At 44.3% G+C, this 25,354-nt stretch overlaps 1 protein-coding gene across 2 annotated transcripts in view; it reads right to left on the reverse strand.

Annotated features, from left to right (window-relative positions):
* Window positions 1–25,354, reverse strand: part of LOC137351606 (transducin-like enhancer protein 1) — a 186,189-nt gene that overhangs the window by 29,317 nt on the left and 131,518 nt on the right. Inside the window, exons 9-15 of one of the 2 annotated variants that reach the window (XM_068016207.1) lie at window positions 19,580–19,684; window positions 9,562–9,615; window positions 7,942–8,100; window positions 7,447–7,576; window positions 6,192–6,367; window positions 2,725–2,801; window positions 553–802 (exon numbers count right to left, since the gene is read on the reverse strand). In XM_068016207.1, the coding sequence (XP_067872308.1) occupies window positions 553–802; window positions 2,725–2,801; window positions 6,192–6,367; window positions 7,447–7,576; window positions 7,942–8,100; window positions 9,562–9,615; window positions 19,580–19,684 (951 nt within the window). The remainder of the gene's footprint in view (window positions 1–552; window positions 803–2,724; window positions 2,802–6,191; window positions 6,368–7,446; window positions 7,577–7,941; window positions 8,101–9,561; window positions 9,616–19,579; window positions 19,685–25,354) is intronic. The other variant, XM_068016206.1, reaches the window with a different exon arrangement.

Genomic DNA, 25,354 nt, shown 5'->3' on the forward strand with positions numbered 1-25,354 from the left:
TTTATCCAGTACAAAGGCCCCTTCTTCCTGCCCTAGCCTGAAATCAGCCAACTGAGCATGTACTAGGGATCAATCTACCAATTGTGCTCACTTCCCATTATGTTTATTTTTCTCCCCCGCCCTCTTTAGTGAGAGAGGAAAATAGAGGACCATCACTTTAACCTAGGCAAGCTCCTGAATTTAGTCACTGCCATGTTCATGGGCTTCCCCATAGCGACAGTGCAAATGTCCTGTACAAATCACCATTCGATTCAGACAACTCTGCTTCAAACTGAATGCAACCTCTTCAGGGCTGCAGAAGAACATTTGCAAGGCCAAGCCTGAGCTGTGTGGAGTCTGTAAGCTGCCATTGAGCAGGAATGCACTGTAAACAAGCTTTGAGAGCTCTGCTGGGATATCCTGTATAAATAACCTACATAAACCTGCCCTGCATGAGAAATGTTTATATGAATAAGGGCACAGCTTTATTCCTGCACTGTGCCCTTGATCCGAGACGCTGCATGATCCTTTGCAAGGTTTATAAGAGAAAGATAAATAAGGATACTGTTTTACCAGACAATCCAACTGTGAGACGGGGCTCCTGTTTCCTGGCTGACTGATATCCCACACTTTCACGCAGCCTTTTCCGCCAGTGTACACGTGCTTTGTGAAGTTACTGACGGCTACAGCGCACACCACCTCTCCATGGGGAAGGTTGTTGATCTGTCGAGCGTGCCGTGGGATGCCTGGGCCTGTGAGAGCATCAGTCGGGAAAGCAACAGGTTGCATCTGTCTGTCTGCTCCGACGTGAAATGAGTAGGCACTGTTGAGAAGAGGGGAAGAGAGGAAAAAACAAAGTTACTAGAATCTTTAGCTACAGGAAAAGGCCATTTGACCCAGCAAGCTTTCTGATAGATCTGGACGCCATTTGCCCACTTCCACTTGATTTTCTAATGCCCACCCCCAATTAATTCCTCCTCTCTCCAAAAAGAGACCCCATTAATTCTTGAACCCACTCTTGATATGACTGACCCGGAACATCGAGGAATTCAAGGGAGCTCAAACAAGACCTTTTGACTAACCATTTAACTATTGTGCCAATGGCGCCATGTTGACTCATTCACTATGCAAAGCCCTGGTTGGAAGACACCTAGAGTGCTCCGTTCTGGGCAGCACAGCTTGGGGAGGATATATTGGCCTTGGATTGCAGCATAGGTTTACTAGTAATTTAACTCTTTGTAACATTCAAGGAGAGATTACACAAACTAGGGTTGTATTGCCCTGGAATTTAGAAGTTTACAGGACGATTTGATCAAAGTTTTCAAGATATTAATCAGAACTGATAGAGAGCAGCTACTTTTGCTGATTGAGAAGGCTAAGGGAAATAGCTTAAAAAATAAAGACAGGTTTTTTTTTAAAGGATGAAGTGAGGAAACATGTACATACAAAGGGTGGTAGAAGTTTGGAACTCTCTTCTGCAAATGGCAGTTGATGCTAGGTTAATTATTGACTCAAAATCAGAAATCAATAGATTTTTGTTGTATTGAGGGATATGAGGCAAAGGCGGATATACGTTGTTAAGTCAGAGATCAGCTATGATCTCATTGATTGGAGGAACAGGCTTGAGGGCCTACTGCTGAACCTACTAAACAGCAATTCCCTTCCACCTGACTTCTTAATTCTAAATTGGATGAGTTGCAATTTCCCCCTCACTGTCAAATATTGGAAAGATTGAAGCTATTGTTCAAGAACTTGGGTTGGATACTGTCACACGGGCCCAGGAACAATGAGGATTGAAGCCCAGTATTTACCCTGCACCCCAATTGCCCAAAAGTGGCCCCTCCCAAATTTCTTGGCAGTCATCTTCTGGTCCCAACAGAAATTCTTGTGACCGATTCCATCTTTCTCCGAGGTCATGGTTGAACAGAATTGCTTGAAACCCTGCCATCCTATTAAACGTTAGCTGAACTCCCAACACCACATCTTTTCCATCACAAAGACGGCTTGCTTCCACCTCCATCATCTTCCAACCCTGCCCCTGTCAGCCCATCTAGTGCTGAAACTTTCATCATTGCATTTGTCACCTCCAAACCAGACTATTACAATTACAGGCTGGCCTCCATCCTCCACTTCAGCTCATCTGTAACCCTGTTTCACTAGCTGTATTCCTATCCCATACCATCCCACTCTCTTTCATCACTCCTGAGCTACATTAGCTCCCAATTCTCAGCTCCAAATTCTCAATGTCTCCAATTTAAAATTATCATATTTATATTGCCTTGCTATCTCTGAAACCTTCTCCCTTCCTCTCTGCCAATTCTGGCACCCTCCCTTCACCCTACCACTGATGGCCATAGCTTCAACATTTAGGCCACAAGCTGTGGAATTTTCTCCCTACACCCCTCCAGCTCTCTCCCCTTCACGGACACTCCTCAAGTCATTGTTTTGTTGTTCCAACTTCAAACTCTTAATTCGATCTCCTCAAAATCCTCTCTATTCTAATAACGAAGATTAATTGAATTTTGTTAGGCAAGGGTGTAAAGAACTACAGAGTCAAGGCAAGTAGACAGAGTTGCAATACTGGCAGAACAGACTCAAGGGGTTGAATGGCCCATACAGGTTCCTACATCTTATGTAAAAGCAGGCCCAACGTTCAGTTACAGTTCCTGCAAGATACAACACCATATGTTGAGCAAACAGCAACATTCACTGACGGTATTCTACTTTTATTCTCATGATACTTACGGTTTTCCTGCCGTTGCTGCCGACAGGCTCCCGGGAAGCCCTGGGCCCCGTTTGTGAGAGTGAGGCTCAAACCCAGCCTAAGCAGACCAAAAAAATGGTGTCAAATAAGAGAGAAACAGGACACATTAGATTAGAAATCGGCAACCATTTTATTTTTCATTTTGAAAGTAGAAGGATGGGCGTGAAAAAAGATTTTGTTGCAGTTCTGCCCAGAGGGCTGTGGAAGCTCAGTCACTGAATATGTTTAAAGCAGAGATTAACAGATTTCTAAATACAAATGGCATAAGGGGTTATGAGGATAATGTGGGAAAAAGGCATTGAAGTGGAAGATCAGCCATGATCATATTGAATGGCGGGGCAGGCTCGATGGGCTGAATGGCCTACTCCTGCTTCTATGTTCCTATATGTGACAAATAACTTCAGGAGTGGTTAACAGACAGTGGGTACGTGGAGGGAAATCTTTACCTCCCCCTTTCATCAAGTGGGCTTGACTATCCCAATGATTTCCTGGCCAGCCTCCCACTTTACACTTGAGTTTATCAATACTCTTTCTTAGATTCTAACTCGTATCACGTCCTGTTCACCCATAATCCTGTGCTTGCTGGGCTACATTGACTCCAGTCTGCCAATGCCTCAATTTAAAAAAATAATTCTCATCCTCGTTTTCAAATCCCTTCATGACCTCACCCCTCCCGATCTCTAACATTCTCCAACCCTCCGAGATCTCCGTGCTCCTTCAAACTGGTCTCTTGCACATCCCAATTTTAATCACTCCATCATCGCCTTCGGCTGCCTGGGCCCCAAGCTTTGGAATTCCCTCTAGTCATGCTGGGAAGCAGCTGTGATGAAATAAACAATGACTTGGAGGAATTCTAAAAATAAAAAGTCAACTGTTAAATTGAACCACAAAAATGGGCACACTTGTACAACAGCCAAAATGGAGTAGTGGTCGCGTGATCCCTCCTGTATTGACAATACATACCTCCATCTATTGAGGATGAAACTCGTTAACCTAATCTGAAATAGCTCTGGGGAGAACACATTGAAATTGAAAGAAGCACCATTGCATATTGATGAATCCTATCTACATGAATGAACTAACAAAGTATTCTGGAGACTGACTGACTCACAGCCCAAGCCAAAATGAATAGGTTTAAAATAGCACCATTATAGCAAAATAGTCCCTCTTCAGACATCAATAGCCATATTTTCTATCCTGGATCATTGTGTGGTCACACCAGGGGAAAGGGCCCTGTGACACCTGACAAAGACTCAAATGGTGATGGATTTTTTTTTAACCTTAAAAAGGTAGCCTTCTGGAGAGGGAGGGAGATCGAGCCAAGACCACAGAAAACCAGTTTCCAGCCAGAGGCTGTGAGAGAGATCCAACTAAACAGAAGAAGCGTGCTGAGCAACAGCTTTATCAAGCACTACAGCTGAGAAATTAAAAAGTGACTTTGAGGCACTCCAACTGTGAACCAAATTCACAACATCAACTTGTACTGAGTTTCAACCACTAGAACTCTACAACACCTCAGCAAGTTCAAGACTGCAAACATCCTGGCCTGCACCTTTAAAAAAGATTTTCCACCCAAGAAGATTCAACAGTTTTCTGTAAACCGTGAACTCTCTTATCACCTTGAACTTTAATTGCATCTTACCTTTTTCTCTCTATCTATTCGTGTATATGTAGGTGTGTGTGAATGAGACAGTGGGTGAAGGCTGTGACCATTTTAGGAATTGTTTAAAATAGAGTTCGTTTTTCTTGTAGGTTTTTTTTAAAAAAGGTGTCATTTGTCTGTTTATTTGACCCCAAAAAGACTCCAGGACTAATGCACCATTTATTTTAAACAAAACACGATTGTGGTTAGATGCGAAATGAAAAATGGAAGCCACACACATCGCTTTCCACTTGTCCGTAACACTCTCTAAACCTCTCCACCCCTCTCGCTTCTAAAAACCTACCTCTTTGACCAATCTTTTGATCACTTGTCCTACCATCTGCTTTTGTGACTCGGTGTCAAATTTTGTTTGATAATCACTCCAGAACACCTTGGAACATTTTACTAGGCTAACAGCACTATATAAATGCAACTTGTTGTTCTACTGGGTAACTGAGGGTTCAAGCTACAATTCCAGGTTCTGACCTGTGCTCCGTATTGTATTTTAAGAACTCTTCGAATCCCGGACAGTTAAGTAACAAAAATACACTGTTTATCACAGATTAGTGTGACTTGAGGATGCCTTCAGTTTCTTTAGGGACTGAGCTTGGCTGAAGCCCACAACTGGTAAACGGTCGGCAATTGTAACACTGTCTGGATTTGAAAATGAGACACTCAGCTTTCTGTTCAAAGCTAGACTCAGACACATGGGAAATGTTTGTGAACATGAGATTGAATTATCAGGGTTGACGAGTCAGCATTTCATGCCCCTCATGCCATGTACCTTCATTTAGACCATTTCTAAAAGGGAACTGAGGATATAATAGAGGTCTCCTGCATTGAGGAAGCTGCCCAATAAACAAAATAGCTCAGTTGGTAAACATTTCAGGCGCACACACCAGAAGCTTCAAGCAGTTTTCAAGAATCCAATTTTGCTCCCGTACAGGAAAAGGAATCATTTAGTTCAACAAAAAAAAAAGCAAGTGCTGGAAATACTCAGCATCTGGGGAGAGAGAAACAGAGTTAATGTTTCAAGTCTGTAACCTTTCTACTGCCAGACCTGCTGAGTATTTCCAGCACTTACTGTTTTTATTTCAGGTTTCCAGCATCCGCAGTATTTTGCTTTTACCTAAATCAAGGTCTTTCCTGAAATGTCCCAAGTGATGGAGGTCCACCGAATAAAACTGCTTTGAATTTGGAATGAATTGGCAACCACATTCAGAGGCCACAGCATGGCCAGTGAAGGGAAAATGATTCCTTCAGAGCAGGACTGTCTGAGCTTTTTACTTTTGTGGGCCACAAAAGGTGCACAGAGAACCTCAGGAGGGTACATGAAGTTTTTAAAGCCAGGCCCCCATTTATTTGCTCATCTCGACGTCTGCTGATATAAACAGACCTTGGGTTTTCTGATTTGAGATTTATCTGTCAATGAGGCAAAGACCCGGAGAACAGCCACTTTCAAATTTCCAGACCCACAATATTCCAAAGGATAAAAATAAACAAATCAAGAAGTAGAGCACAAATAGCACTGACTGGACTGGGCATGGAGGATTGTCAGGCCTTGGGAAGGACCGACCTGGAGATGCTCAAAGTGGAATGTCAGTGCCGAGCACAAACATTCCTTACCTCAATAAGCACAAACTTCACACAAAAAAAAAAACACATTTATTAGGCAAATAATCCTTGGATGTTAATTGTTCCCTCTTCTTTCCTTCTAGGAATCGAGGATTCACAACACATTTTCAGGATGTGAATTTTGTCGTTTAAGAACTGTCCAGACAGTACAACACAAAACACTCAGCTTACCACAGACGAGCGTCCAAATGTAGAGGCCGAGGCTCCACCATTGAGTTGAGAGGAAGCGAAGTGTAAGCCTGCGTAGGCATTGGCACCAGCAATCCCACCATTTACTGCTGTGTGGACCATCCCAAATGGGACAGGGAAAGCACCTTGTACGGAGAGGGGCGTTTTTAAGCCTAAGGCTAAGGGAGAAAGTGTAAAATTAGTTCTGTACGGTTACTTCATCCAAGTGCACAATTTGCAGTGATATTTGATTTATTTCCGCAGCACAGTAACTTAGCAGCAGATTACAAGAATGTGTTTTCTACGGCACTATTAAAAAAAACAATTATCGGTTCCCTACAAATCTAATCCAATTCAATGTAATGGTTAGTCTTTAAGAACACAAGAAAGAGGAGCAGGAGTAGGCCATAAGGCACCACCACTACACCCCCTCTCCCCTCACCCCACCCGAGACTGCTCCACCATTTGACAAGATCATGGGTAATCTTCAATCTTAACTCTGCCCGATCCCCATATCCCTTGATTCCCTTAGAGATGATTGGAGGACTGTTTGAAACAAGGCGGTTTTACCACGAGTAGAGATGTGCAGCAGGGAAAGAACTCCCACAATGTGAGAATAATATTTTGAACAATTCTATGGTTCAACAGAGTAGGAGAGTGGGATTAATTCAAAAAGCCAGCACTGGGATGACAGATTGACTGTTCCTGTAAGCACAGAAATTACAAGTACCTGTTTTAATGGTATTGAATGAACGTATAGGGGAAGAACTTTCTTTCACAAGTAGATCCTGTGGACAGCTTTCTAGAACCAGCTTGTAGGGTGATTCAGGTTCATTTCCTCACCACACTTAGCTCCTGATCTGAGCCTGGTGACAGGTACAATCGTCAGGCAGAAGAGGAAACAGGTATTAAATAAGGAGCAAGGGCACTACTCCCACTAAGCTGTGCGGTTGCACAGCAATTGGGAATATGCCGCGCAAGGGACAAACCGACTGCGGCAGTCCCTTTAAGATATGCACACGCGTGACCGCGCAGCAATCTTAAAAGGGACTGTGCAGTTTAACAATGGGCGGCGCCCAGCAAAGGGAAATTAGAGGGAACATTGGCCGAGGGCTATCAAGAGTTGGCCAAAATGGGCAGAGGTCTGGAGGCAGGGAGCCCAACCTCCAATCCTCTTGGCAGCAGTTATAAGTTAAAAATACAATAATAGGCATATCATCAATAAATAACAAAGTTCAGATCAGGTAGGTCACATTACCTAGAGGGTCAGCCCCTGCTTTGCCAGAAGTTGAACAGAGTTGTGATGTGCCACTAGTGCCAGGGGTTGCGGAATCGCTCCGTGATGCCGGTATATTGGACTTTAGACCAGGAGTACTGGATTTCTCGTTCTGCCATCAAGAGCACAAATAATACTGTTTTTAAACTGAAGCTCGTATTTATTTAGCATGTAATCACATCCTTTACACATCACAAAGTGCTTCACATCAGGCTTCTTTTCAGCCGCCCTCTGGGAGAATGGGCTTTGTAATTTTGCTCCCAGCGTTGTTGCTGTCTAATCGACTTTCTGTAGACTAGGGGATTCAGAGAGTGAGAGAGGACTGCGAAAGGCAGACTGATTCCCGACTTTCTGGAAAACGTACCTTGCAGTTGAGCCAACAATGCATTGCAGATGACCCTGTGGCCATTGTAATTCAGCCACCCAGAAGCTAGGGGATTGGGCGAATGAGGAGATAAAAAAAATGGAAGTACTTACCACAACTGGGTCTTTATTTTTTAGAGGAGGAGGAGGAGTGCTACTGGTGGAAACCAAGGATGTAGGACTATTCACTTGGTTCTTTCTCCTCACATGAAGTTTGTCCAATCCATTTTCATGTGCTGCTTGGGAAGGACTGCTGTGAGGCGATGAAGGTTCCTGCAACAGGCAACACTGCGCCATTACTCCAAAGTAAGAAGGCAAGAATGACTGATTTAAAAAATAAATAAATACTCTCAATCTCCAGTCTGTATTGAGCTGGCTGAGCTTAGCTGAGCCAGTGGTGAGAGTGCTACAATGGGTCTCCGTACATGTGGACTTTGGAGGGGGAGGTGCAAAGTCGTAAAGGGGAAGGAGGAAAGAGGTGGACAGAGAGACAGAGACACTCCTGAACCCCCAATGAAAAGTGCCTGCATGATAATTACAGTTAAGGAGAGCATATGGCTGTATAATGTGATGCTCTCTGTGGTTGAATAGTCAGTTATCACACATCAGCTACATTGACATTTTTTGAGAGGTAACAGGCATGCATGGAAACAAATCCCAACACCAATCAGTATTATCTCCCACCCAGGGAGGAAAGGGTAAGGAAGTGGAGTTCTCTCATTTTTGACCATAACCTTAATTGCCCAGGATACATGCCTAGTGGGAAGACAAAGTGTACCAGAGTCAAGAATGAGACCTGCTGTTCAGGAGCAAGGCTGAGAGGAAGGGAGAGGAGAGAAAGTAATGAGGGGATTTTGCAAGGCAGTCTTCTACAGTTTTATCCTATGATGGACACTGGTAATTGGCCAGGGGGCTGGTGGCAAGTGAGATTTGGCTCCTTGGGGGATTCCTAGCATGAGGTCCCTGTGTTTGGCAACACCCAGGGAGGAAGCTGAAAAGCACAGTCTTACAACCCAGTGTCAGTTTGCAGTCCTACTCTGACTTGTTTTGAACCACTTCAGCCCATGTCAACCCGTTCTCGACCAAAAGCCAGTTTACAGCGATATGTGAGGTATTTTTATGTCAATTGTAGTTGCAACCATAGTCAACAGATTAGTATGAAGAGCATGTAGAACTGAAACTGGCTTTGGACCAATAACAAGCCCAAAAATGAGCCAGGCGACAGGGGGCTAGGAATGGAGCGCAAGACCAGGGAACCGAGAATGGCATTTTGGGCGGGGCTAGGCCTAGCTTTGGCGGCAAGTAAGGCAGCACGTATGGTTGTGGCATTACTCAGAACTGCATTGGGGAGGCAAGAGGTTGGTTGCACAAGAGATGAAGTGTCCCTGAAGCCAACCTGACAATGGTTAGGCTTTAGTAAATGCATTTGAAAAATGATTTATGAATTGCACTTTAACCTGTATTAATAGTTGGCAGACTGAAGGAGAAAAAAACTGCAGTCAGAATAAATTGGGGAAAATATTTTGATGAGCTTGTTTTTATTGGTTGATCTTCATTGCTTATAATTAAAATTTCGGATTTGTTGCCATTTTATGAGCACACGTTTTGAGTCACACAACAAAGTGTGACAGCGTTTTAATATTTATGTGAAAGATGAAGGAAAGGTGGTCTACAAAAAAGCTTTTAAAATTATAAAAGCTGGTCTTAAAAACATTTAACAAAAATTGTACTGACCTCATTGGAAACATCAACTACAAGATTATCATCACTCTTGTCTTCATCACTGTCCTAATGAAAAAAGAGAAAAAAAAAAGTTAAATGCCTTAAAGATGTGCTTGGCTAATGGTCCTGCCATTTCCATCATGAAATGATCGATTAACTTTCAGCACATTTTCCAATACAGAACACATCAATAGTTGACCTTAGTCGTCATGAGCAAACAGTACAACGGTTATATTTAAAGAGAGTTGGTAAGTAAGCCACTAGTGTGGCACTCAGCTAAAGAAAGCAGGAAGGCTCCAGGTTTGCTTCCTGTGCAGGAAGAAATGCAGTCCTATTTTTGGTTGCCTTCAGTTACTGAAGCTTTAAAATTCACATTTTGAACCTTAGAGAAGAAGGGACATGCTCAGCTGTGATGGTCGCCTGGTCAGTGAGCCTACTGAGCACAGTCTTTGCTCAGACAAGTACGGAACGTAGTAGATGCTAATGCTAGTTGTAGAATTGTAGCCGCAAATGGAACATTTTTAGAAAAGGAGGGATAGAAAAGGGGGTGGGGGTGATAGAAGGAAGCTTTATTATGAAGGTATGATCTTCTAACTATTAGGACAATCGTCTGAACAGATGGAAAGAATGTGTAGCTGCCCAAAGGCACCCAACTGTACAGAATTAGCACCTCAACTAAATACAACCCAAGCAATTGCAGTGCAAAAGGAGGAAGGGAATACACAAGAGACATGATTAAAAGAAAAAGGGGGGGAAAAAAGATCAGCAAAAAGCTTATCTATAAATGGAATTTATTTATTAATCTGTCCCTTGCCAACTTGACTATAGTTGGTCACATGCACAACCTCTTAAAATGGCAGATAACCAACTAGTATGTGCTCTTCCTGCTGTTATAAAAATACTTGCTTTTTTTGTTAAAATTTGAGGACTTGTGTTTTATTTGGGGAAAACTGAAAAGAATTCAATTGAGTTTTTTTCACTGGGGTCATTGAAAGGACTGAAGTCTTGTTTGCAAACATGTACTGTAAGTCACCTGTTTTCAGATAAATACCCAGCAGGGGGTTTTTTTCTGACTTAGGGGAGATGTTTACAGAGAAGTGACAGGTCAAGATTTATAGGGGTCAGGAGGCTTGACTCTTGGGATATTGTTTTTGGTATCACTTTGGAGAGTGTGTTGGAGTTTTAAAAAAAACAGCCAAGAGAGCAGTCACCCAGCTCAGCCTTTTCCATCTCTTTGAAAAGTGGGTGTAAGAAATAGAGAAATTAATGCTACATTCATCCTGAAAGGCCTGCTTGAAAGCTCTATTGCCGCAGTTCTCCAAAGATGCTGGAAAAGCCTGCCGGATAAATCCTCGACGCCACCTGAATGAATTGCTTCAGAGAAAGATCCCAGTTATACTTGTCTATGGGACGCCAAACCAAAAAAGGGACAACTGACATCTTTCCATGTCTTCTCTTTTTTTCTTCAAGAATTAGCAAGTATTTGGCCAAAGTACTCATTTTTGCAACAGAGCGAGTGAGTGGGGCTACAGTAAAAAGAGAACTTTCTTATTTCACTGTGTTAATGCTTTGCTTCATGACTCATTAAGTCTTGTTTTATAATAAACTGATAATTTTGTTGTTTATTAAAGAAATCTGGTTGGTGTATTTTAATCTGGGAATAAAGAGTATGATTGACTATATCGGTAACTGGGTAAACATTTAAATATGTTGTGACCTGTGGAGAAATGGAACCAGAAAAGACAGTGCACTCTTCCCACCTCATTTGTAACATTTCCAGTCAACGTTAACACCTTTCAGTGGTGGTGTACAGATATATAGGGCTATGCACAACTTACAACTTGAGAAATCCTATACTGAATGCCCTTTCTCCACTCACCCAAATTTCTCTCCTCTCTAGTGACCTGCTATTATTCTACAAACCCTGTAGCTCACCTGTAGGATTGTCCACGTAGGTTTTCTTCATGCACGCACTAGAACAGCAAAAAGCACCTGGCTCGTGTACGTACATGCAGTTGGAGTGGCAGAGTCACAAGATAGCAGGAAGCCCTGGATGATTTCCCCAATCATCAGGCACGGAGGCTAACTTTAGCCCACTCCTGCCACTTTGACAGATCAGCCTCAGCTATTGAACTTGCGGCTTTAATGGCTCTGCACATCTCAGCTACTCTCCACCTTAACCAGTTGAGCAATCAGGATAGGGAGACACCTTCTGAGTCAAACACTCTTGGGTCACCCCAACATGAACTAATGTTACTTCATTGTATTGAAGTACATAGTACTGCAGTGGCTATAAAGTGCCTTGGGATGTCCGGTGGTTATGAAAGGCAGTATATAAATGCAAGTCTTTCCTGTTCCTTCCCCACTACCCCAACTTGCCTTAATCCCAGCCACCAAAGAGCATTCCCTGTAGCACCAGCGTTAGTTTAGTAGTCTTCTCACATCAGTCATGCTCGTGTCCTCTTCCAACAATCTGGCTAATGTTGAGCCAGAGGTGTGGACACTTTGATACTTTTGCTCCATGGCCACTGGGTAGTGTGGTCAGAATGTCTAAACTCATTTCACAGTGCCCTCAGTTGCATCCTACCAGGCTGGACTGAATTCAAGAACAACTTCCTGAGGTAAAAGGTCACGAAACCACCCTGTGGTTTCTATTTTTAAATTTTTAAAAAAGAGAGTTTTTAATCATTGTGGTTGAGCTGCAAAACATACAATAAAATCTATCAGTGCGTTGTAATACACATGAAAGCATTACTGGAACTGAATACAGTTAGTTTTATGAATAACTAAAAATAGAAAAGCAAAATCAGATAAAATATTCTCCATTTTAACTAGATGCCGATGTGGACTAGTCTGGAAATTAAGATTCTAAGATGATGTCAGATCAGGCAATTAAATTATGATGGAAGAAATACCTACAGCTGAACTCATTGCAGCCGAGGGGTTGGGAATGACAGATTGGAATATGCATGTTCAAAAAGAGGAAAGGATGTGACTAAGCAGTGAAAAAAAGTTCTCCAGTAAATCAGTAACAAGGGGCTCAGATTCAGGGTTACCAATCGAAGCAGCAAGGGGTTGGGAAACAAGAATTTATTTATCCAAAGGGTTCTTAAGATATGAATCTTTTTTTAAAAAACCATGTGGCTATTGAAGTTGAAAAGGATTGAAGCAAACACTTGAACGTGGGGAAAGACTGAGAATGTGTGATTGGATCCAAGTTGTGTTGTGGCCTTCAGTCTGGTCGCTTTAAGTGCCACGTTACACAGGCAGCAAACATCAACTTGCATTAATATAGCACCTTTAAATGTAGTAAAACATCCCAAGGTGCTTCACAGGAGCATAATTACGCAAAATTTGACAGCAAGTCACATAAGGAATTTATTAGAACAGATGACCAACAGCTTGGTCAAAGAGGCAGGTTTCAAGTGTGTCTTATAGGAGTAGAGAAAGGCAGAGAGGTTTATCCAACATAGGAAAGCTATTCACCTTAGACAGACTCACCAATTGCCTTGGCTGCAATAGCAATGAAATTGTAATTAAAGGAATTTACCATGCTCTGACATTGAACAGGGATACTGTGGCACTTCTCTGCAAGCAGTCCAGACATTTAGTTGAGACTCTGCATTAAATTGTGCCACATAGAGGTCTGAGCTGGAATTCAGCACCGCGAATCAGTACAGAGAGCGGGAATTAAAACAGTGGATTGTAAAGTGAAGGACTAAAGCAAATATTTATCAAAATAATGTTTGTATATAGACAGAGAAAAGTAGGTGTAGGAAGGAGCGCTATATTTCAGGCCATTCCAATTTTCCCATCAGTGACCTATACAAATCAAGCTTTTCAGTGGAGCTTATAGCAAATTTTACTCACAAGATGGCAGCGCAGAACTATTTATTTGGAGCCGGATAACCGCACTGCAGAGTTTGTATTCATGAGCAGCATAATTTGACTGCTGCAAGTAAATACATCACACCATTCGCTTTTCAATTTTTAGTCTAACCTCAGCTGCAGGTTTCTCACGGCCCTTTCTCCAAACTCGACTAGTCTGTAAAAGCAGATATGTGACGTCCTCACCTTTCAACTACACAGCTGAAGTAACCATGGGAAACACTCTGCTCCTACATGACCGACACCGACAAGTTCAAACCTGCTTCAGAACAGATTCAACCACTACTGGAGAAAAGCTTTTCCCCAAGATTGCAGCACTGCCACAGCGCTCAGATCCCCCGACATGGCGCTCAGCAATGTGCACAGGACACAGGCTCCTTCCTACAGTTTCGGCCCTTGGATTGCCAACTCTCCGTGAATTAAAGGTTAATCCCCAGGACACTACTGAAAACAAACCCAGAAAAAAATCATTGAGGATTTTTTTTTTTTTTTTTAAATGCATGCCGTTTTATTTTTTTGGAAAACTTCTATTATTTGTGAAAATATTGGAGGTTGGAAAATTGGCTTTTTGACTTTTCTTTTTATATTCATTCATGGGATGTGGGCGTCGCTGGCCAGGCCAGCATTTATTGCCCATCCCTAATTGCCCTTGAGGTGCGGGTGAGCTGCCTTCTTGAACCGCTGCAGTCCTTGCAGTGTAGGTACACCCACAGTGCTGTTAGGAAGGGAGTTCCAGGATTTTGACCCAGCGACAGTGAAGGAACGGCGATTATAGTTCCAAGTCAGGATGGTGAGAGACTTAGAGGGGAACTTGCAGGTGGTAGTATTCCCATGCATCTGCTGCCCTTCTCCTTCTAGTTGGTACAGGTCACGGGTTTGGAAGGTGCTGTCGAAGGAACCTTGGTGCATTGCTGCAGTGCATCTTGTAGACGGTACACACTGCTGCCACTGTGCGTCGGTGGTGGAGGGAGTGAATGTTTGTAGATGGGGTGCGAATCAAGCGGGCTGCTTTGTCCTGGATGGTGTCAAGCTTCTAGAGTGTTGTTGGAGCTGCACCCATCCAGGCAAGTGGAGAGTATTCCATCACACTCCTGACGTGTGCCACGTAGATGGTGAACAGGCTTTGGGGAGTCAGGGGGTGAGTTACTCGCCTCAGGATTCCTAGCCTCTGACCTGCTCTTGTAGCTCTTATATGGCTACTCCAGTTCAGTTTCTGGTCAATGGAAGCCCCTAGGATGTTGATAGTAGGGGATTCAGCGATGGTAATGCCATTGAATGCCAAGGGAAGATGGTTAGATTCTCTCTTGTTGGAGATGGTCATTGCCTGGCACTTGTGTGGCGCAAATGTTACTTGCCACTTATCAGCCCAAGCCTGGATATTGTCCAGGTCTTGCTGCATTTCTACATGAACTTCTTCAGTATCTGAGGAGTCACGAATGGTGCTGAACATTGTGCAATCATCAGCGAATATCCCTACCTCTGACCTTATGATTGAAGGAAGGTCATTGATGAAGCAGCTGAAGATGGTTGGGCCTAAGACACTACCCTGAGGAATTCCTGCAGTGATATCCTGGAGCTCAGATGATTGACCTCCAACAACCACAACCATCTTCCTTTGCGCTAGGTACGATTCCAACCAGCCGGAGAGTTTTCCCCCTGATTCCCATTGACTCCAGTTTTACTCGGGCTTCAGGCTCCTTGATGCCATACTCTATCAAATGCTGCCTTGATGTCAAGGGCAGTCACTCTAACCTCACCTCTCGAGTTCAGCTGTTTTGTCCATGTTTGAACCAAGGCTGTAATGAGGTCAGGAGCTGAGTGGCCCTGGCAGAACCCAAACTGAGCATCACTGAGCAGGTTATTGCTAAGCAAGTGCTGCTTGATGGCACTGTTGATGACACCTTCCATCACTTTACTGATGATTGAGAGTAGGCTGATGGGGTGGTAATTGGCCAGGTTGGACTTGTGTGTGTGTGTGTGTGTGCGTGTGTTCATTCGGAATGAGAAGTATTTAAAGGGATCCTTCAGGGATGGCTCAACATTTTTCTTATTTTGCCACATCCTCTCCTGAGGAGTGTGAATCCTTGTTGAGGGGGCAGCAAGAACCTCAGGACATCTCAAAGCGCTTTACAGCCAATGAAGTACTTCTGAAGTGTAGTCACGGCTATAATGTAGGAAATGCACACAGCAAGCTCCCACAAACAGCAAAGTGATAACGACCTGATTATCTCTTTTAGTGATGTTGATTGAGGGATAAATATTGATCAGACACTGGGCATATCTTCCCTGATCCTTTTCAAAATAGTGCCACAGATCTTTTACATTCACCTGAGGGGGAAGACAGAGCCTCAGTTTAATGTCTTATCCGAAAGATGGCACCTCCAAACGGGCAGTCTAGATTTTTGTGCTCAAGTCCTGGTGTGGGACTTGAACCTACAACCTTCTGATTCCAAGGGCAGAATACTTCCTACTGAGCCACTGCTGATGCCAGTGGGACTTGACATTGCCTATTCACAAATCTTTGAAGGTGGCAGGACAAGTCGATAAGGTTGTTCAGAAAGCATACGGGCTTTGAAAGTGGGGGCACTGAATACAAAAGCAAGGAAGGCGTACCAAACCTTTACATATCACTGGTTAAGCCTCAGCTTAACTGTAACTTAACTTAATTGTACTGTGTACAATTCTGGGCACCACAGGTTAGGAAGGATGTCAAGGCCTTGGAGAGGGTACAGAGGAGGTATACAAGGGATGAGGGACTTCAGTTATGTGGAGAGATTGGAGAAGCTGGGATTGCTGTCCTTGGAGCAAAGAAAGTTAAGCAGAGACCAAATGGAGATATTCAAAATTATATGGGGTTTTGATAGTTTCTCCCTGTTTTGAATGCTAGACTTTGTAACTTGATTATGTTTTAAAAACTGTGATTTTTAAAAGTTTAAGATAAAGTCCAAGAAGTCAGTGACGTCACATCAACTCTGCTTAAAGATAAGACAAGAATCTTTGTTGTCCTGCCAACCAAGATTCCAGATCAAAGACCTTTTTTTGAAAAGCAAAGACTGCAGGGGTATAACACCTGAAGAACAATGGGTTTCTCCAGACTTTCAAATTGTAAACCAGGAGTCATTGATTTGGAGGACATAAATGAGCACGTCAATTGCTAACACCTGGAAACAATGGAAAGCCCGGATTGCCCTGCTATAGCCAGACTTGTGGACTTTGCATATTGGAAAAGGACAATTGGCGATTGACTTTTCATTCCAGATAAATTCAACATATTTTCTGAAGGCAGACAGGCTGCAAGGACGATGACCAGTGGTGGGAGTCGAGAGCAAGAGAGAACGAGTGAGAGCAAAGGAACACCCGCTCTCAAAAGACTGATGCAGCGAAAGGCTGTGAAGACTTGAACCTGTTCTGAAAGTTGAGGTTTGTGAAGTAAAAGACCAACAGGATCACCTTATCCATGGAAATCTAGGTCGAAAGTGCTCGGAGAAGTGAGCGAAGAGGACACTGACTTTGAGAAAGGTCTGGTAGATCCAATCCATTGCAACTAGGAGGAGTTTGGGACTTTTAAGCACAAAGATTTTGCCATCAAGGAGGACTGTGTAACATACAAGTGCAGTGTGAGGTTTTCAAGTGTGTAATAAGTAAAGGAAAATACCTTTCTCTGTAATCTGGGGTATCAGCTACTTACAAAAGTATTATTTAGTTCATGCGGATTTCTTTTAGTTTATTAGTTATTTAAAAAGTCTTTTAAATGTGAAATCTTGTTGTGTAATTCTTTAAATTGGTCTGGGGGTTCAGATCCCGTATTTTAACATTAACAGTCTCACTGAGGTTGTAACACTCCCTACTTACCCCGTTTTCCTCTGGCAATTAAGTCGATAATCAGAGGTCATAGATTTAAGGTAATTGGTGAAAAAGACCAAAAGTGGAAATGGTTAAGATCTGGAACACACGACTGGAAAAGGTGGTGGAATCAGATTCTGTAGGAACTTTCAAAAGACAATTGGACATGTACTTGAAGAGGTCCAATTTGCAGGATGGGGAAAAAGACAGATTGCGGGACTAAATTGGACATATCTTTCAAAGAGCCAGCACTGACACAACCAGATAAATGGCCTCCTTGTGTTCTATAAGATTATACGATTCTAGGTATTATTTCACACTGTCCAATTTCTCTTTCAGGAGGCTGTTATTTACTTCAGAGCCTAGAGGGAGGGATACCATGCTAGTCAACTTTGAGGGAATTATAACTTGCCTGGTTCAGTCCTTACCAAACATGTCCAAATCCAGCTATCTATATATCCAATTATAGATAGCACACACATACACAAATAGTCTTAGCCGAGGTCACCAGACAGCAATCAAAAGCAGGAAAGTTGGACATCAACAGAAGGTTCAAAGTGTAATTTGAGGGTCATACTTTAAGTTTCCTTGAGAGAATAGTGTATCTTTAGCAAAACAAAGAATTGGATAGACAGTGAACAAAGTACAAATTGGAAAAGTTCAACCAAATAGCAGACATTATGGCAATTTCCCAGTGATGGGGGTTCAGGGAGACAAGAGGAAAAAGTGAAAGTCAAAGCGACAGGGACATGGGGCAAAGGCAACAAAAGAAAAGAGTGTAAAATCAGAGTGGCCCAAATTCAGCACAGGACTGAATGCTCCTCTCTGTCCCTCTCTATGAGGAGGTTTTCTTACTTGGTCAGGATGTTTAAAAACATAGAAACAAGACAGTGAATAGACTGTGCTCAGTCAGGCAAAGGGTAGCATGAAAACCTGGTGGTTTATGGGCTTCCCAATGTCACAAATGAAATTATTTTCCATTCATCACATCACTGAGTCGCATTCCTGTGTCCAATCAGTTCAGTGGGAAAAGAAAAAAGATTGTGCAGTAACGGTGCCTTAAGATAAACTTTTCAAATCATGCTGATGGCAATCGATCACCTTATTAAAATGCGACAGCTAAATATTGCACCATTTTTATTATATGCTGGCAAATGTTCAACTGGAATCCTTCTTACAGCTTTGGGATGGAACGTAAACTGACCACTAGATGGTATGAGGGTGTGTGTGTGAGAAAGAGAGAGAGAGAGAGGGAGAGAGAGAGAGGGAGAGAGAGAGAGGGAGAGAGAGAGAGGGAGAGAGAGAGAGAGGGAGGGAGAGAGAGAGAGAGGGAGAGAGAGAGAGAGAGAGGGAGAGAGAGAGAGAGGGAGAGAGAGAGAGAGGGAGAGAGAGAGGGAGCGGGAGCGGGAGCGGGAGAGGGAGAGGGAGAGGGAGCGGGAGCGGGAGAGGGAGCGGGAGAGGGAGCGGGAGAGGGAGCGGGAGAGGGAGCGGGAGAGGGAGCGGGAGAGGGAGCGGGAGAGGGAGCGGGAGAGGGAGCGGGAGAGGGAGCGGGAGAGGGAGAGGGAGAGGGAGAGGGAGCGGGAGAGGGAGAGGGAGCGGGAGAGGGAGCGGGAAAGAGAGAGAGGGAGCGGGAAAGAGAGAGAGGGAGGGAGCGGGAGCGGGAGAGAGACATATACAAATAAGGGATTGTTAATACTCCTTAGGACATACACAACATAGAAAAAGGGGTGAGTGGAGCAGATATATTTAAGTGGATGTTCCATCTTGGAATACATTCATGACTGGAATAGATAAGATTTTTGATCTCAAGGAATCGAGGGATATGGGGAGCGCGCGGGAAAGTGGAGTTTATGTAGACGTTCAGCTGTGATTGTATTGAATGGTGGAGCAGGCTTCGGAGGCAATATGGTCTACTCCTATTTCTTATGTCCGTAATATGGAGAAAAAGTAGTGAGTGGAGCAGGTGTATTTACATAGGAAGGTACAGTATCTTTGAGTTACTCCTTAATTGCGTGGGTTGGGGAGTGGTGGTGAACACAAGAACAATGATGGACAGGTAAAGGCCGTCCATCCAGCCTGTCCCATACAATAATGATAGTTTGTGTATCATGATATACATGCTCCAACCCCACCCAAAATCGTGTGATCTCCTGGGAAAAGGCAAAAATCCAGATTAAAAACCCAGACTAATTTTTGGGAGAAAAGTGTGTGCGGGAGGCGGGGACGGGAGTGCGGGGTGGTGACGGAGATGGAAAAGCAGCAGCGGAGAAAAACCCAAAATACCAAACACTACACCTACGTAGTCATTCACCGAATCACGCTCCTCCGTCTTCTTCTTCTTGAGGTGGTTTGGGTAATCAGTGGAATTCCTTGGCTTGTCCCCATTGGACGAGTGCACGGAACTCTGCAAGAGGCAAAAGGGGGGGGGGGGGTGGGGGGAGGGGAAATGGGGAGGAAGAAATAAAAACAACCTGAACAAACTCTGGCTGTAATTCATGCAGGCAAAGGATTTCAGGGTCAAGGATTTCTTCAACACTTCAAATCACAGATGGCAGCAAAAATCTGCATTTCAGGGCTGTGCAGGCAACAATTGGCTAAGTTTCAAAGGCGGGTTGGGGGGGTCGTGGTGGGTGCAGGTGGAACTTTTCAAAAATAAACTGTTTTGCAATTTCACCCTGCTGACTACAAAATTTTCTCTGTCCCTTCCAACTGTTCTCTTCTCGTAAAAATCAGAGTCTTACAGCAGTACAGCCGCCCATTCGGCCCATCATGCCTGCGTCAGCTCTTTGAAAGGGCTATTCAATTAGTTGCACCACCCCTGCTCTTTCCCCCTAGTCCTGCAATTTTCTCCCCTTCAAGTATTTATCCAATTCCCTTTTGAAAGTCACTATTGAATCTGCCTCCACCGCCCATTCAAGCAGTGCATTCCAAAGCCCTCGGAAGCTGGCCCATTCTTCCACCAATGTTGGACGTTTTCCTGCACCGTGAACATATTTGTTTTCACATGAAGATTAAATGACATGGGGTAGATTTTCAGCCTGGCTATAATTGGGCAGAAAAATCCAGCCCTAAGTATTATGTCATCCAATAATGGGAGGCATCACAACAGAGATTGATTTTTGCTCTCACCCAATGTGCTTGCATTACTGGATTTAGTGGAACCAGCGGGGCTCCCGACACCGGGCTGACAAGGGGGAGGGAAACCCACCTTGGCCATTTGGAGACCCCCACCATCATACTGGATCTGTTTAATGGCGTCCAGGCAATTAACTGCCCGGCGCGAGGATCCCTGTCCCTTGAAAGCCAATCAGAGGGCTGGCAGCTCAGTAGTATCGTCAGCGTAACCAGGAGCTGGGACAAAATCCTGGAACTCCCTTCCTAACAGCACTGTGGGTGTACCGATCCCACATGGACTGCAGCAGTTCAAGAAGGCGGCTCACCACCACCTTCTCAAGGGCAATTAGGGATGGGCAATAAATGCTGGCCTAGCCAACGACACCCACATCCCATGACCGAATAATAACAAAAAGGCAGTGGCCACTACCGGTACTGCAGGAGGTCTTGGAACCATTCACAGCGCTGGAGAACCTAACCTCAGGATAAGTGAGGTGGGGGTCACCAGGTCCAGTACAGCAGGCCCCGGCGATGGACTGGCCTTGAATGCAGGGGGATGGGGTTCAGGGAGGTGGGTTGTTTTCTGCTGGGGTCCCCTCGGAGGGTCACAGATTGCCACGGAGGAGCCATACCCCACCCCAAGCCCACAGGGAGGTCACCTGGTTTTACTGAGTGACCTCCTCGTGTGGCGGTGGCCGCCACTCCTGCCGCTGGCTTAATTCCAGTGGCAACGGGAAGAGGCTTTTAAGTGGCTGATAATAGGCCTCTTAAGGGCCTCTGGCCATCACTGGCCTGTCCCGCCGATCACCCCCCCACCACCCCCGGCTGTAATTCTACAGGCTCCCTGGCCTCCTGACTAACTGATCGGTTCACCTGTTATTGGTAGTGTTGTTTGATGAACGAATAAGAGGGCCAGAAAAGAGGAAAACTGCCTGCTCTTCTTTGGACAGTGCCTTGGGATATTTTAAAATGGCCAACTTGGGAGCCAAATGGCTCCAACTAAATGACAGCTCCTGTAACAACACAGCACCTCCTCAGCATGGCAGTATCAATCTAAATTCAGAGCTCAACTTCTGGCGTGTGGGTCAAACACAAACCTTTTGACCCAGAGACAAGACTGCCACTGACCTCAGCTAACCTGAGAGGTTTGGGAACTTCCTGGATTAGGCCTTGGTTCCATACCAAGCAGTACATAAACCCATTGAGCCACTGGCATATCTCCCAGCAAATAGCTCCATGAAGAATAGTTCGTATTAGGTATTTATTTGCTCAATATTATAGCATTTGTACTTTGGTCTCATTCAGTTTACAACAATACAAGAGAGGAGGTAGAATACTGGGGGAGGGGGACAATGTTACCCATTGGTAGAGTAGAAGTTCAATCATTAAAACCAACTCAAAGCAGCCAATCAGAAATAACCACTGGGTGTCAAACCCCATTAAAACAGGGATTTCCAGTTTGGATCAGACTCAAAACCCCCAAAAAACTATTTAACAGTGCAAACTGCTCAAGTTATGAATGCTGAATTGCTGCCCAATAGTTTTCAAAACCATTTGAATTGTAGGTACATCAATTCGATCCCCTATTAAATATGATTAGTCACTTTATGAATACAGAACAGATAACTGTGGAGGGATTCCCATTAAATTCCAACATATGTATAGTAACTTCATTCAATCAACCTGCATAGTTTTCAACTGAGGCTTGGTAGAAACACGATGTTAAATCAGCTACATTTCACTTATCCAAATATTCCTTTTAGATTTGGAACTATGACTGTGCTCCTTATTCACAGAGTGCAACCACTCTGTGTACAAGTTAAATGCAAGTGGCCGCTTTTAGCGTCGCTCCTGAAGACAAAGTTGCTCCACTGCCACAGATGATCAGGGGGTAACACACCCATGCCAGTGAGAATCGCAGCAGAGTATGATTGGCATGTATTGAGACATACTTAGTGCCCTCTGGCAAGGACTAAAGGCAGCTTCTTTATATTGAATGCCTGCTTGGTTACATTAGAGGGCCTCTGGAGATGGCTGGAGTGTTAAAACCTGACTCTCTCCTGTAGACAGCATTTCGTTGCCCTCTAGTATCTAACAGGGTCACTAACAAGCTTCCTTCAATGATTATGGTCCTTAAACAGATTGCAGAATTACAGACAGGGTAAATGTGTTGCCATCATTCTCTTTAACCCAGCACGTGTAACTGGGAGTCCAGTTGGTTGCACTACCTGCATTTTAAAACAGAGCAGCTGCCATTTACAAGACTCGAGTTCCCTTTCAAAGAGCCAATGAACGAGACGTCTGTTTATTGTGCTGACTGCTGTTGTCCATGTTGCTGGGAAAGAGACCTTTATTGTAGCACAGAGACTCCTCAACGGCCATAGGAACACTTACAGCCAAAAGCATTCTGGATCCACTCCAGTCAAGCCGTCAGTGGGAGGCATTAAGCATTTAACTCTAAATCCAGAGTCAAGTCAGTAAGCATTTATGCAGGACTTAAGTCATGCAGCAGAATCAATGCCAGACTTACTGGAGCGCAAGCCCTGCAAATAAATGGAGCTGTAAAGAGTTATCACGATGGCTTTCTGCAGAGGTTTAGTGAAGTGACTCAGACAGGAGTTAAGTATTTTATGGTTTGGCTGGAGGAAATTGTTTCATCTGCACATGCAACACTGATGCTGGAGGCCTAAGCCGCTTGTCAGATTCGCCTGCCCCTCCCCCCCTCCCCTTCCCCCACTGCTAGGGCACTTTGTCAGTCATTGTACATTGATTTTCAGTAGTTCAAAATCACAGAGCTTAGAAATCAATCACTTGGTCCTCTTGTGAGGTCTGGAGTCAGCTTCTCGCTGCCAATTACTGCTCGGAGGCCAAAAAACTAGGCCACAGCCACAAAACAAAACCTTAATTCACGATAAATTAAGTGTGCTGCGTTACCAGCTTCAGGTGAATTGTGCAAAACTTTAAGGCAACTCGATCTGTCGGGTCCTCCGCTCTAACCTTTCGGGTTGGCATGCTGCCAAGTAGTGAAAAGGAGCTCTGTCCTAACTTGGTCAACACAGGCTCTATTAAAACACATTTCTTTGCTATACTCAGACACTATTCTTTCTAAAATGGATAGTTATTACGGAGACAAAACAGCAAATTTAACCAAGCAGGATATTCTCTTCAGATAGTACATTAACCATTTAAACACTTAAATCAAAACAGGACACTGTTGCTGCATGATAAAAAAAAAACCACCATGTGTAAATAGAGCAAAATTAGAGACCATTATAAGATAATCACCAGGAAATCAAATTAGGAATTCAGAAGAAACGTCTTTACCCAGAGAGCAGTGAGAATGTGGAACTCACTACCACAGGGAGTGGTTGAAGCGAATAGGACAGATGAATTTAAGGAGAAGCTAGATAAGGAAATGAGGGAGAAGGAAATAGAGGGTTCTGCTTATAGACAGATGAGAAAAGACGGGAAAAACCATTGACTGGTTGGGCCAAATGGCCTGTTTCTGTGCCATATATCCTATGTAGAGAAAATAGATGCAACATGAAAAATTTAGAAGCCAAATTCATCAGGTCTTTTAGTACATTCTCGGTAAACTCGACCCAAGGTCCACATATGTATGTGTTATGCGTATGCATCTCCATGTGTATTCAGTTGTAGGTTCTGAAGCCCAGATTTTAACCTATCCCGCCTGGCAACAACTTGCCAGGGTTCAGGTCAGACGCCTGATTTACACCCCACCCAGTTTTACACTCCACTGATTATAGAGCAGCCCACAGCAAAAAGCTGGCATAGACAGGGTCAGTCGGGTGGCCTCCTTGTGAGCTGCAAACGTCTATGGTTCTATTGTGCAAAAAAACAACAAAATCAAGGAGTGTTTTTTTAAATACCTGCTCTTTTGGCAAGGCTACAGCAGTGCATGTGTCAAATGACTGACCAGCCAGGCACATGGATCCACCATAGGAATTAAAATGCATGAACTTCGACAGAGAAATGACTAATGCAAACAAATGCTACAATACATGTGGTTGTGGTAGAATACAATGGGCTGGATTTCATGATGGAGGTTGGGATCCCGGTGCCGGGCTGAAAAAGTGGGGGGAAGCCAGTCTCTGCCTTTTCACGCATGCCGCCTCCCCCTCCCACCGGAGCAATCCTCCGGTCTTTTGAATCAAATTTTCAGGAGGCGGGATCCCTGTTCCTTTAAAGACTCTAAAAAGGATGCAGGCCCGGCCTCCAAGAACTGCTGGCCAATCACAGGACCAGCAACAGGATCGATGGCGACTGCCAGTACTGCAGAGACCTCAGACCCAGGCCCAGCACTGGAACCCCGAAACAGAGGTAGGTGAGGCGGGGTCACCAGGACCAGTCTGAAGGACCCAGGGAGGGGGTGGTCATGCAGTCTGGGGTTCCCGGGGATGGGAAGGGGGGGGTGAGGAGGTAGGTAATGTTGTTCCCAGTGGGAGTCAGTGGACCACAAATTCCCCACGAATGAGGGACACTTCCCCCGCGGGCTACTCGATTTACAAGGCGTCCTCCCTGCGCAGCGGAGGCTCCCCCTGCCGCTGGTAAGATCGCAGCGGTGACAGGAAGAGGCCCTTAATAGGCCATTAATGAACTCAAGAGTGAGAGTGACTGCCCTGGACATCAAGGCAGCATTTGATAGAGTATGGCATCAAGGAGCCTGAAGCCCGAGTAAAACTGGAGTCAATGGGAATCAGGGGGAAAACTCTCCGGCTGGTTGGAATCGTACCTAGCGCAAAGGAAGATGGTTGTGGTTGTTGGAGGTCAATCATCTCAGCTCCAGGACATCACTGCAGGAGTTCCTCAGGGTAGTGTCATAGACCCAAACATCTTCAGCTGCTTTATCAATGACCTTCCTTCAATCATAATGTCAGAAGTGGGGATGTTCGCTGACGATTGCACAATGTTCAACACCATTCGCACTCCTCAGATACTG

Source organism: Heterodontus francisci, chromosome 36 (genome assembly GCF_036365525.1).
Source record: "Heterodontus francisci isolate sHetFra1 chromosome 36, sHetFra1.hap1, whole genome shotgun sequence".
NCBI lineage: Eukaryota > Metazoa > Chordata > Chondrichthyes > Heterodontiformes > Heterodontidae > Heterodontus > Heterodontus francisci.